The 14,411-nt window shown below is 27.9% G+C and overlaps 1 protein-coding gene across 1 annotated transcript in view; it reads right to left on the bottom strand.

The window, feature by feature from the left end:
* LOC107445656 (elongin B) overlaps positions 1-13,995 on the bottom strand; it is a 16,593-nt gene extending 2,598 nt beyond the window's left edge. Inside the window, exons 1-3 of the mRNA XM_016060102.2 lie at positions 13,803-13,995; positions 6,700-6,843; positions 2,519-2,618 (exon numbers count right to left, since the gene is read on the bottom strand). Coding sequence (XP_015915588.1) covers positions 2,519-2,618; positions 6,700-6,843; positions 13,803-13,805 — 247 coding nt within the window. The 5' untranslated portion in view covers positions 13,806-13,995. The remainder of the gene's footprint in view (positions 1-2,518; positions 2,619-6,699; positions 6,844-13,802) is intronic.
* Positions 13,996-14,411: the final 416 nt, after the last annotated feature.

Raw genomic sequence — 14,411 nt, 5'->3', positions numbered from 1 at the left:
GGGGGGGGGGGGGGAAACGAAAGAAAGATCATTTTTAAAGTGAACTATCTTCTAAACTTTTGCGTTTTCTCAATTTTTTATTATTTTATATTATTAATTTGAAATTCTAGCTGAAGCCAGTTATTACGGACTTTTTTTAAAATCCCAAATGAGAATAAAAAAGGCAATTTTTATTTGCAAGAAAGACATCACTGAAAAAAAAATTTGCAGAAAAAAACATTTTTTCAAAAATTATGCTGAAAGGAAAATCAAAATTTCCCCCTTCCCAAACAAAAAATCTTTCTATAAAAACTTTGTAACATTCTGTGACAACAACGCTGTGCAACGAGGCTACACAAGTTGTATGTTACAAAGACATTTATTTTGTGTTGTTGTGATAAAAATATAACAAACCATTTATAAAATGAACTTTTGTATTTACTATATCAATGTAGAATAAAGGTTTCTGCAATGAATGATACTTATATATCATATTCCAAAATCTGTTTTATGCAAATGAAACACAGCTAAGTATTAAAACTAGCAATTGCAATTGAACTACCAATTGAAGTTGCACTAAAAAAAAAAAAAAAAAAACTATATTGAGGGGAAAAAAAACATTATATTGCACTATTCAAAATAAATGACATTCAAGATCATCATTCCATAGAGAATGTTTAAAAAGTGTTAAAATCTCACAACATTTTGAAAACATTAACATACTCATTTCATCATGTTACCATATTGTATCAATAATAATAGTAAGGATTTTAAAGACCAATTGAGAATGCACCCAATGAAGGTCGGTGCAGAAAAAAAAAAAAAAAAAGAAAAAAAAAAAGATTTTTCTAAAATTCTCTACTCTACCTTAACATGGCAAATTAAGTTATTGCAAATGGAATAGTGAAATTTCGCAATTTCACAGAGTGTCAAATCCCCAGACAATTCCTGGTTTTGGGACAAAACTAAGTTTTCCTGACTTTTCCGAATCTAGCTTTCCCCGGCAATTGCCAGTTTTTCTGAAATTTTATCGTATTTGAGAAATAGACATAAGTGTACGAAGAATTATCTGTCGACACTAGAACGTTAAATTTATTGTCTTTCTCTATGAAAAAGTAGATAAAAAAAGGCAGTAGATCTTGTACTACACACTACTGAATCAGAATTTATGCTTGCCTTACTAAGATGTAGAATATTCAATGGTAAACATGATTTTTATAATTAATTAAAAAGCTCAATACTCTTAAAAATACAAAACCGACATAGGTAATAATTTACAATCAGAGTCCCTTTTATATAACATTCTTCGATAATAAATGTGACAAAAGAGTAACAAAATATTTATTAACATGACCAGATGAATGACACATGTTAACAGTTTTTGGAATTGTAAAATAATTACTGATCTATAAGCAACTACTACTGTTTCTCTTGTGTGCATTTCAGGAAATTAGAGTAATTACAAAACAAAAATGAAAATATATTTCATTTCTTTAATTAAACTGTTCAAAAGTTATTACATTTTGTACACGCTTTCAATTTCTCAAAAGAATAGGGAGACAGTAAGCGTATTTAATAAAGTTACAGATTTAGGCGAAATTAAGTTAAATTACCCTAAAAGAAATTGTACCACAACTGAACTTTTTTGTTCTGCAGAGAAAAATGTTCTTTGCAGCCTGGAAGTCAGGGCTCCCGTCCTCGGCGGTCAAAAATTCCCAGCGAACAACGAATTTCTCGAATCCGACGTCCGCACGGACGGCCATTTTCCCGTTAATGTTGGTGATACATTTTCAATTTTTGTTATCTTACAAGAGTCTAGCACCTCACTTCTAAAATGACCCACTAATCTAGAAATACAGCAACATACTGCGTATGGTGGAATTGATGTTTTCTCTGTCTGGGAGTACTGTAGCAGTTAATAGGGACTTTTCAGCAATGAACTTACAAAAAAAAAAACATTACATACTGGTCTTAAACAAGAAGCGTTAAACGCAATTATGAACATCTACCTAAATGCAAAACCCCTTTCAGATTTCTGTGCAGAAACCCCCGTAAATCATTGGCTTGCTTGTGGAACTGGCAAACGTCATATTTGATTCATTTAAAAAAACGCAGTACCCTCGGATAAATTGACATTCCAGATAACTTGACTTAAGTCATTTAAATTATTTCATAAAATAAATAGTAAGTTACTATTAGTAACCCAGTATTTCTCTTATAACTGTATAATGTAATCATATTATTTGTAATCCTAGTAACTACTAATTCATTGTGCAATTTATATAAATATTTGTAATAAATAGGAGAAAATTATGTTTTTATTTATTTAGAAGATACGGGTTAGTTTCAAATGAGGACGGGTAAAATTTCTGAGTTTTTTCGAGCCCTGCTGGAAGTTATATTTTATTTGACTAAAGTCTTCTATAATGCTTTTAGCAATTTTAGTGCTCGGAACAGTAAATCTACTGAAATTAAATCTTAATGTATTTTCAATATAATATGAACAGAATCATACAAGATAATCTAAACAAATACTTACCACTATCTTTATAAGCCAAACCAACTTGAGCTGGAGCTTGGGCTTTAGCGGTGGTACAATTTAAGCCATAGTCCCCTAACATTTTACTCGGATCCATGATCTACAATAATTAGTGTGAAACTTATGTCAGATTGTCATAATAATTCACATATAAGCATTAGAATACGGTAAATTATAATGCAAATGCCATAACTGCTAGCTAAGTATTTTTTATAAAATATCATTTTTTTTCTTCAAATTTTTATTTAAAGAGGTATTATAAAATTCATATCTTGCTCTAATATTTTTCAGATTTATAAATCTACTTTAAAATAATTTTGACCAGCACACCAATGAAAATAAATTAATTATATATATATATATAACTTTAAACACTCACGAAATAAAAAGTAAATTTCAGCTTATAATAGTCATTCGTCATTTTTTAAGGTACCACTCAGAAAAATTAATGCGTATGCAACGCCTAAAATATCATTTTACAATGGGCCAGTTCTCTGCAGAGTTCGCCAAGTGGACCCACCTTGAAAAAACTGGCCTAGGTTTTATTGGGTGGGCCCACCGTGAAAAAACCCACCTGATAAGTGAGCTTAAAAAATAAAAAAAAAATGCTTTCTTTAAAACTTATTGTTGCACATCAAATTTTATATAATTCATTGTACTTCATGAATTTGTCAAATAGAGTTGCAGGATTTATATGATTAAGTTTTTAATATTTTTAAAGTAAAAGAAACTCGAATCTATAATTTTATGGAAGATACTATTGAAAACTTTAAGCGGTTTTTTTCAAAAGGTAATATTTTAATGAAATAGAAATTTAAATAATATAGTCTGAAAAGATACATTTTTCAAATATAGTTGCATGCTTTATATACTAATAAACAGATTATTATTATTAATTTGTATGTTTAAAAAAATTGAAAAGAAATATTTTTTTTTTAACTAAGTGATACATTAAAAATTTAAACAGTTTTATTTTCTGGCTTTAAAAAAATTAACTTAAACTTTTTATAAGAGAACATTTTAAAATTATTTATCTAAAAATGAAATCATTTTCCTACTGTTAATTATATTGAAAAAAATGGAGAAGTGACTGATACTCTTTATAATTATAAACATAATTTTGATTTTGCTTCCTATTAATCTTTTTATAAAAACATGGAAGACCATTAAATATTTATTTCAGTTTTTTATTGAAGTTAGAAGTCAGATTAAATTTTAGTTTTTACTGATTATAATTTTATATTGGATAATATATATATGTTTAATAAATATAGTAAATAAATGCGTGTGAAAACAAAAATATTAACAAACTTGTTCCTTTTATATTACTGCATTTATATTTTATAATGTTTGGGTTAAAAATTATGAAACGTTATGTACTTAAACGATAAAGATTCAAATATGTATTAGTGATAATGCGTTATTTAAACTTAATATAAAATACATATAAAATTAAAATAGCTTTTCGGATTTATTTCCATGTTTAAGCTTATACAACTCTTTTTAATAAATAAAAATATTTACACCATAAAACTTAAAGTTTATGAGCACTAAATGAAAAAACCTGATTTCCCCCGGTTTCTTTCAAATAAAACTTAATTTTCCTCAGGTTTTTTCAATAAAACCCAGTCGAGTTGGGTTTTTTCAAACCCTGGTTCTCTGACCTAAAAGTTTTTTGATATCGAAATATAAATTCTAATAATAAACATTTAGCAATTATTTGTCTTGGTCGTTCTGCATAAAATGCAGCAGACTCAATAAGAATGTTCCGTAAGTTTCCAAAACTCATGAATTATATTTTATTATTTTTTAAGGTGTTAAATCTTTTTATTGCAATTTTTTAATAGAATTTTTTTTAAAATTTATAAAAGAATTACTATTAAATGAAGAATAATGAAGTCAGGTAAAAATTATCAACTTGGCATTTGAAAACTATCAGGTCGCTTGGAAAGACTAATGTCAAATGATTATTTATTTTTCAAAAATCAAAACATTAAACAAGCTGACAATAATGCAGAACTGACCAGTTGACTAATACTCAGCTTTTAAACTAAAGTTATAGGGTGACCTGGGGTAATTCCTGATCAAAAAATGCAAACATCTATTTTGTGAAAAATCTATTCAAGATAGAATTTTAATATTAATTGGAAGTTTGAGGGTTTATGAGATGAGTCCTATGCTACCTTCTTTTGTTTGAAAATCAAATTAGAATTTAAAAGATTTTAAATTTTTCATGATCAGGAATTACCCTTTCTCTTGATCATTTTTGGGGTAATTCCTGATCATTTCTAGGGTAATTACTGATCACCAGTTTTTATATTAAAGGGGATGTTTAAAAATAATTATAATTAACAAATAAGACATCAAGATCAAACAAATAAACCAAAAAGATATGCTTAAGAAGCTAATAAAACGATTTATTTAAAAGCAGGAATAAAGATTAACACTTTAAATATTCCAAAAATCTTTGCATTGTGCCATACATTTTAGGCAAGCTTCCAACACATGCTCATGTTCTGCAGGAATATAAAAAAAAGAGTTCCCACATGGGTAACTTTTGTTGGATTTTTTAACTTTATTAAGTGAGAGTGTAAAATTAAGTTAAGTATATCAACAGCTCTGACAGCAGCTCTCACACTGAAATTTTCATTTTCAATCATTAAAAGAAATTCATTGATTTTGCTTTCTAAAAGCATAGTATCCTTTTTAGGCTTATGATTAAGTTAATTTATAAACTTAACAATTATTCTAAAAATTTACACACATAAATTTAATATAGAAGCAAGGTAAGACAAACCAGAAATGGTACAAATCAGAACACATTTGTCTTGTACAGAGTTAAAAACAAATATTATGATTACAGTTAAAATATATTTCATAGTTGTTCCACTTAATAAATATGAACTGTTATTTAAGAAAAGACAATTAGTTGTTTATTAGCTATTTTTTATACCATTTATAAGAAATGACAATGATCAGGAATTACCCCAGTGATCAATTACCCCATCTGTAGGGGGCAACATTTTGATATAGTTTCCTATAAACAATAATAATGTTTACAGCAGGGTTGGAGTTTTTGCCGGCAAAAAGGGTTTTTTGCCAGGACAGTGGCAAAAACCTGGTAAAATCCGGCAAAAACTAAATTATCTAAATTGCTGATTAAATATTATTGCAAAATACTTGAAACAAAATTAAATCAATCATAAGGAATAATAATTTTGATACATTACATGAAAAAATTATTTTTAACATATTAATATAAAGACAATAATTTTTAAAACATTGAAAGTTTTTGACCTCTTTTCATTTTAGAATCCTTAAATAAATGTTCTTTTACAAATAAATAAAAATTATTATTTGTACAATAATTAACTACACATCTTGATAGATATTTTATGCTCGAAATTATAGTTATATTAATTTAAAATAAGTTCATTTCACTGGAAAAGAGAATAATGGCAAATTTTCCAATCAATAATGTTTTAAACTACTAAAATGATATATTATTAAATTATGATTTAATTATGGAATAATAATGTTGTTAATTTTTTTGTAATTATTTATATTTATAGTACATATTTCAATTTTAGGAATAATTTTGTACCAAAAATGTGTTTTTGTCCTCTCATCTTGGAAAATATAGGTTTTTGCCACTTTTTGCCAATTTGCTTGGCAAAAACCTGTTTTGCCAGGACGGTTTTTACCGGTATTTACCATGGTTTTTTCCATCTGCGGCAAAATCTTGCCAACCCTGGTTTACAGTAGATGTGAAACAATTAAACAAAAGCTTACACTATTTTTATATCAAAGAAAAAGAAAGTAACTCATTTTTATTATTAAGAGAAGGAGGGGGATCTTTGCAGAAATGTGCACATTTTGAAGCCCATCTTTGAAATGGAGAATACAGAAAGCAGTTTAAAAGATACTTATTTGGTTAGATTAAACAAAAAACTATTATTAAGTAAATGTTGTTATACTTTAGTAAAGTGTACAAGCAGTCTTGACCATGTCTCAAATTTAAAAAAAAATTATTTTTTTAAAAATAAAACTTGGGTGATCATTATTTACCCCAGAAACAGAGTGATCGTGAATTACCCCGGGTCACCCTATTTCATAAGCAAACAGGCAGACAATTGCTTTTTGAATTTTATTAAAAGAAAAATTTCTATTAAGGAATATACCTCATCATCTTTGTATAACTCTTGATTTTCAGGAGGGACTTTGGTAATACCTTCAACCATTTTCTTCAGTTCATACACTGTCGTATTTTCTTTAGCATCCAGGAAAATGGTAGTTTTCTTTCGGCGAACCATAAGAAAAACATCCTAAAAATGAAATAATATTTTTAAATTATGTTTCTTTTTTATATATATATATTTTATCTGACTGCAACACTAAAGTTCAAAGAACACAACTGAAGAATTGGGACTTACACTTCTTAATATGAGCTTAAAAATACGACTTCTAAGACTAGCCAGCTACAATTCTGTAGGTACCTAGGACTTTACTGATGATATTGGGAAGAGTTTATTAGGGATGTAATGAACCCTAGCAACAGTTTTACACTGGCCCCAGCAAAGTTGGTCCTATATGAACATGTACCAAGTGACCAATATTGAGATGTCTAAAACTTTTAATATTGACCTATATACGATCAATATACTGTCTTAGTTATATACAAGAGCTAGACTGTTTGTCTCTGACCGTCACTAAGTCTGCGGCAGTCTGGTGCTATGGAAACAAGAAAAGGGCATTTTAGAGAGGGTGGTTTCGATGAAGAGGTCTCCTTTTCTTTCTCCGAAACCAGTTAAAGAGGGACCCCGCATCGTAGACAAACAGTAGGGCCTATATTGGCTGAATAATGAATATAAAATATCGGGTAAATCTGACAACTCAATATAGGGTCAATATTAGTTGCAAAGCAGCGTTGGTGATTTTTTTTTTTTTTTNTTTTTTTTTTTTTTTTGTTTTTTTTTTTTTTTTTAACTTTAAAAAATCAGATTTTTTTTTATTCAAATACATTGAAAGAACTTTATAATTTATGATTAAAAAAACTTTATAAATTATTAATCAAAATTAAATTAATATTAAAACAATATTTTAGAAGCTCTAACTTACTAAAATAATTTTTCATTATAGTACATAGCTTTGAATGCATAGCAACCATTTTGAAACAAATGCATAACCTGGGGTCTGTCCAGGTCAAATTTACTAGGAGAGGGGGGCACCTTTCAACAGTTTTTGTTTAAGAATTATTTTCGAAGTTTTATTGCTTTCTAAATCTAAGTTCTAATTTTTATTTACTAAATTGATATTTGAGGTAACCTCTCAATTTTTTCCAAAGGTCTAAACCAAAGACAAAATACCTAATTTAACATATTTAGTGAACCATGTATTTTGTTGAAATCTACCCCTCCTGGGGGGCAGTTTTCAACAAGTGGTGGGGCACATTTCAACAATTGATGAGAACGTAACAAGATCATACATTTTGGAAAATTAACTTTATCCATAAAATAATAATAATGGAAGAACATATTGGATTGATTTAGGTTTTTTCTACATTATTTTGTCCTTAACAAAATCAAAGTTAACGGAGAATGTCATGAAAAATACAGATCGAGCCCGTTACGCAGCTTAAACTTGGTTGAGGCCAGGGTTGGAGTTTTTGCCGGCAAAAAGGGGTTTTTGCCAGGACAGTGGCAAAAACCTGGTAAAAACCGGCAAAAACTGGTAAAAACCGGCAAAAACCAAATTATCTAAATTGCTGATTAAATATTATTACAAAATACTTGAAACAAATTTAAATCAATCATAAGGAATAATAATTTTGATACATTACAAGAAAAAATTATTTTTAACATATTAATAATTAATATAATGGTAATAATTTTTAAAAGATTGAAAGTTTGTGAGAAAAGATTTCTTTTCATTTTAGAATCCTAAAATAAATGTTTTTTTACAAATAAATAAATATTATTATTTGCATAATATTATTATTTATTATAAAAAATTATTATTTGTACAATAATTAACTACACATATTGATAGATATTTTATGTTTTAAATTATAGTTATATTAATTTAAAATAAGTTCATTTCACTGGAAAAAAAAGAATAATCACAAATTTTCCAATCAATAATGTTTTAAACTACTAAAATGATATATTATTACATTATCATTTAATTATGGAATAATAATTTTGTTAATTTTTTTGTAATTATTTATATTTATAGTATATATTTCAATTTTAGGAATAATTTTGTATCAAAAATGTGTGTGAAAATATAGGTTTTTGCCACTTTTTGCCAATTTGCTTGGCAAAAACCTGTTTTTGCCAGAACGGTTTTTACCGGTATTTACCATGGTTTTTTCCACCTGTGGCAAAATCTTGCCAACCCTGGTTGAGGCAGTTTCATTTTAATGTCATTTCTTTCTATACTACTAATATCCTCTTTTTCTGGAAAATAAAGCATTGATTATCATGCTTCCTCGCTCTCCAGAAACTACCTGCCCGACCAGACGAGCTCCTAGCTCGGCAACAACATTTGGAGCTGTTAAAACTCCAGTTTCATCCAAGTTATATATTTGATCCACTGTAAAATGACCAGAAGTAAGAGCTCTCTCATAATTGTTGAAAAATTCTTGAACGTTTTCTTTATTAAAAGCTAGAGCTCTTGCAAATCTGGTGTTTTACGGTTTTCTTAAAGTAAGCTGTGGGTGACGCTTCATAAAACCTTTAACCCAGTCAATTCCAGACGTTTTATTTTTGTCCCAGCTACTTGGAATTTTGGAGTTGAAACTCTTTGCGTTATCATAGGAAAGTTTTCAAACTTGTCTGTACGTTAGACTATAATTGAGAATTGAACATGTAATTATGTATTCACAAAGCAGGGTTTCTTGCTGGACATCAAAAACTTGTTGGCTTGTGTATTTAGAACTGTAGCATTTTGTGTTAGCTGTACATTGTTTGGTTTCACCAACCAAACAATTATTTGACTTTCTTTTTTTTAATTTATAAAATAAGGCTGAAAAGTCTATTCCAAATAAGTCTGCTGCTGCTCTTAAACATGCACCATTTCTGGCAGCTTCTATTGCTTTTTCAATGTTTTCTTCACTAACTTCTGGTTTAGTGTGCTTTTTTTATATGTTCGCAACATTTTTATAAATTGTAAGAAGGTAAAATAACAGGATTGGGAATTTTATGAAATATAATGTTACATTGTAAACTTTTCAATTTTCTTAAAATTAAATTATTTTTATTCTAAATAAAAAATTTTTGAATATTTTTATAAAATTTTAAAATAATTATTTTATTGGCGCTTTTAATAAATTTTTTGTAAATAAATTCTATTTTTAACAACAATGCAACAAACTGAAACTTGATTTTAAGCTTTTAAAAAAATTTCATATAATTGAAATTTTTTTTTTACAAACATGCTTCCTTGAACACATTCACAAGTTTTTCAAAAAATTTAGAATAATGTCTTACAGATAAAGTTTAGTATTTTGAATGTATTAATGGGTTTTTTGCAGACTAATGACTTCAGCAAGATTACTTAACAAAAAAATTATAAGCCAGGGGCACCTTTCAACACTGTTGAAATGTGCCTCCTAAGCTCTGTTGAAATCTGCCCCTGGTACAGACATTCCGTTTAAAGCATCATATTATCAACCACTTTAGAAAAAGACTTTTTACTAATAAATAATACAGTTAGAAGCAGAATTAAATAAACTAGCAGATGAATAAATATCACTTACCTTATTAAAAGATTACTGGTAGATAAACAGTTTTAAAATCAAAACTGTCTTTTTACTTTTGGAATGTTATAACATATTCAGAATAACAAAACGGTGGTAAAAGGAAAGTGCTTAAAACTAAATGTCAACAGTTATGCATAGTTAAAGCTTATTGTCTGGCATATTGGCGAATCATTAAGCAATATTAGAAAGCAGAAATTCTAGTTGTTGAAACAGTGTTTTCACTACAGCGCGAGAACGCGAGAATCTCGCATATTTTTTTCTTTTCTCGCATTAAAAAATGATTGCCGCGAGAAATTCGCGCATTCTATAAATCAATTTCAAAATTCGCGAATTTCTCGCATTTTGGAAAAGGCTTCGAATTATGTCATTTAGAATAAAATCCGTTTCACTTTTCTTCCTGGATCTTCATTATTTTCAACACTTGCCCCGTTATCCAGCTTCCCTATTTACCAGTAGGCATTGTTCAGAACTTTTTCGAACAACAGAACACAACCCCTCCGAACCACGGAACCCTTTCAGAACACATTTCTCTGCAACCACGTGTTTACTGTAGGTATGGTTTTTCATGTAAGACGTTCAAATTTTTTTATGCGCTAATGTAAGATGGACAAATACCTAGTAAAGGCAAAATCTTCAATGATGATGCAGCAAAAATATTCAATGCTTTAAAAAATAGAAGACGTTAAAAATGTATTATAACAAAAAAAATTTTTTTTTTCCAAGTCTATTTGTATTTTTTCAGTTTTTAGAAATCTCACTTAACTTTCTGAAATCTCACCCTGTTTTTGAGAAAGGGTGAGAAATTCTCACCCATTTTTTTTCTATGATGAAAACACTGTTGAAAGGTGCCCCATGTTGAAATGTACCCCTCTCTCCCCTACCGTTCAGCAGTACCTAGACAGGCCCCTGATAACTGAAATTTGAAGACTAAATGAAACAGAGAATTTAATGAATACTTCTGGGGCCTGTCTAGGTTTTTCTGAAAGGTACTTATTTTGCGAAAATTTAGACACAATTTGTGAAAATTAAAAATATTAAAAAATCAACACACAAATATGGATTTATCGCCTCTTACGAGATACAAAAAATAAAATTTTAAGAAAAAGTATTTTGTGAAACTACTGTTATTCCTTAAGTTGAATTTGTGGAGGTACCGCTAAGCGGTAGCAAATTTGGCTTGGGTAGACTCTTTAACTATTAAAACAAATTTTCAATTAGCAAAACATAATTTTTATTTAAAATTATGATTTTTTTTTTCTCTTGATTTTTAATATGACAAAATAAATGTAACAGATTGTGTTTATAAATATAGTCAGCCATCAAAAAATAAATAAATATTTAATCTATATACTTTGATATTAAAATAATAATTTTTAATCCTATATCAAAATAGATAAGCTAAAAAGAATTTTAAAAAAATTATGTACTCATTGGAATGTTTTTTCACAGAATTTCTTTATAGAAAATCTGATAATGTCAAAGACACAGTAAACATATTATGAGAAAAAAAATACCAGTTAATAACTCTAATGCCTAAAATAGACTTTTCAAGGGAAGAATGACACTATATCAGGAAAAAAATATCTGAATTCGTTAGCCTTTTCTATTTTTGGCATATTAGGGTAATTTCTTTTTAATATAACCTCAAGCTTTAGAAATACACATTTCCCCCCAATAAAATATAATGTAGATATTTTAATTAATATTATTTGCATTTTTTTTGTTAAAAAAAATTCTTGTTTAGTAATTACTTTCCACAGCTATGCAAGTTTACATTAAGACAGCATTAAATGTGAACTATAATCTGTACTTTAAATCTCATGAATCAAAAGATTTTTAAAAATGTAATTTCGAATGTGTTGGAATTTAACACACACCAAGAAAGAAAGTAATTTCGTTAACTAAAATCAATTAACGCAGCGATTTATTTAAAATAAATTTTAAAAATAAAAGAAAATAATAAAAGTATCAATAATTTAAAACACTGTTTTGTAACTTTTAAAATCAATATATTTATTAAAAAAATCATTTGATTTAAATCAACAAACCTTGTTGCAAAGAAGCTGTAAAAATACGCGGGTTAATCAAACAATTCTATATAGAGCCAATATCAGAAAATAACCCTTTGAACACTCATTGAGCCAAGATTCCTGAATATTAGTCCAATAAGGGTTCGAGTTATTTTGCTGCTAGGGAATATTGGGTATACAGCCCAGTTGTCAAATATTTGGCCCCATATTTAGCGAAAAAATGTTCCGCAAAGTACTTTTTGGAAAAAGTCTTTTGGGGAAAAATTTTAATAGATTTAATAAAGAATAATTTAAAATGATATTTTTTACAACACATTATTAGAAATAGTTTTTGGACATATTTGTTTCTAAAATTTGATAATTTATGTTCTGAAAGACATAAAAAAGCATAATTTTGAAAAATAGGAACTAGATTACTTTATACTGAACAATCAGTTATGTACAACTCATTATTTATGTATATTCAATCCAGTATTTAGTCATTTTTTCCTTCAAAAATTGAGAACTTTCTTTTTTTTTTTTTGCTTTGCTTTTTTTTCTATTCTAATTATAAAGCAGTATAAATAATGAAACATTTTTTATAGACTATTTTTTTACAGTCACTTTTTACCCTTAAGATAAGACGATAACAGATAACCAAGGTAGAATGCGATTTTCAATGTTAAAGTTACATTTCTGAACTGAGAAATTTTTTTTACTTCCTGTTTCTCTTTCGCTTCTTGTATTAACCCTACATTTTATCCACATTTTCATGACACAGTGTTCTTTAAAGAGCATTCCTAATGAATGCAGGGAATGTTTTGTGTTCAAAGAATAAATCTTTAATAACAAATCTTAATAAATTGCTTGTGCATCACTTAAATAAAATTTTACTAAGTCTCATTAAAATGCCTATAAAATTTAGAAAATCTTATAAGTTTGCAGCGTAAGAATAATCATAGCCTTTATATACGAATAATTACCATATGAGTTTGAGAATAGCAATCATAACCTTGATTCAGAAATTACCATTTCTTGCAAATGTTTAATTCATTTTAACTGAACGAATGCTACAAAATAAGTTAGTGATTAAAGTTCATTGTGTTACTCACGAAAATATTTCCAAGAAAATGTACTTTATTGAAATAAAAAGTTGTAAATAAATATTTAAAATAACCTAATGTAAGCTTGAAAATTCGAACCAAACGGAATTCCGTGAAAGTAACACCGGTCATTAAAATGATTATATAATACGCAAAAATATAACAAATATGAAAATACGTGCCGATTATAAAGATTATCTTGAGTTATATTTAATAAAATCTTAAAAAAATTAGTAATAAACATAAATGTAAAACTTATTATTCATTAACAAAGCAGAAGAATCATGTGTTATGCGCATTAACAAGCAACAAAGCAATGCATTTCTCATTGGAATGCAAATATTTAGGGATACAATAATCTGAATTTTAGCTATAAATAAATATTAAAGATTTTAAAACCATTTACATACCATGATTTCTCTTAATATTAGGAATAACTAATAAATAATAATATATACACCAAATCAACACTGCTAACCACCTTTAGAAAAAGAACGACCGATTGAGTAACTAATGTCGTTGCCAAAAGCAGTGAATAAATTTGCGAATCCAACGGTACAAATGTGGCACTTATGACAGTCTGAATTTGCCCTATTCGTGTCCTCACTATTGTATCCAACGGTCGACCGAATCCATGTCTTCACCCTGCCCCTTTCCCTCTCCTTCTCTACTCAGTTCTATAGAAATGTACTACGATATTTTTCCTTTTCTTAATATTTTTCGCACTTTCGAAGTCACAAATAATTTTGCACCATAATGGCAAAATTATTTGTGACTATAATTGTCACAAATAATTTTTAAACTTTACACGAAGTTTTCTTCTTTTAGAACTATGTTTAAAGTAGTTTTCAATTCCATATTGTTTCCTAACTAAAAGGTTTTCAATCTATTTAAAAATGAAGTGAGAAACTGACGTACTTCCTTATGACTTTCCACAAGCTTACTCTGCACTCAAAATTTCTTAACAAAGAGGTATTAAATACTAATGTTTCAATTTTCAAGGATTGGTGTACATGGCT

This window comes from Parasteatoda tepidariorum, chromosome 6 (assembly GCF_043381705.1).
Source record: "Parasteatoda tepidariorum isolate YZ-2023 chromosome 6, CAS_Ptep_4.0, whole genome shotgun sequence".
NCBI lineage: Eukaryota > Metazoa > Arthropoda > Arachnida > Araneae > Theridiidae > Parasteatoda > Parasteatoda tepidariorum.
Note: the sequence above shows the minus strand (reverse complement) of the source record. Positions and strands in the feature narration are given on the sequence as shown.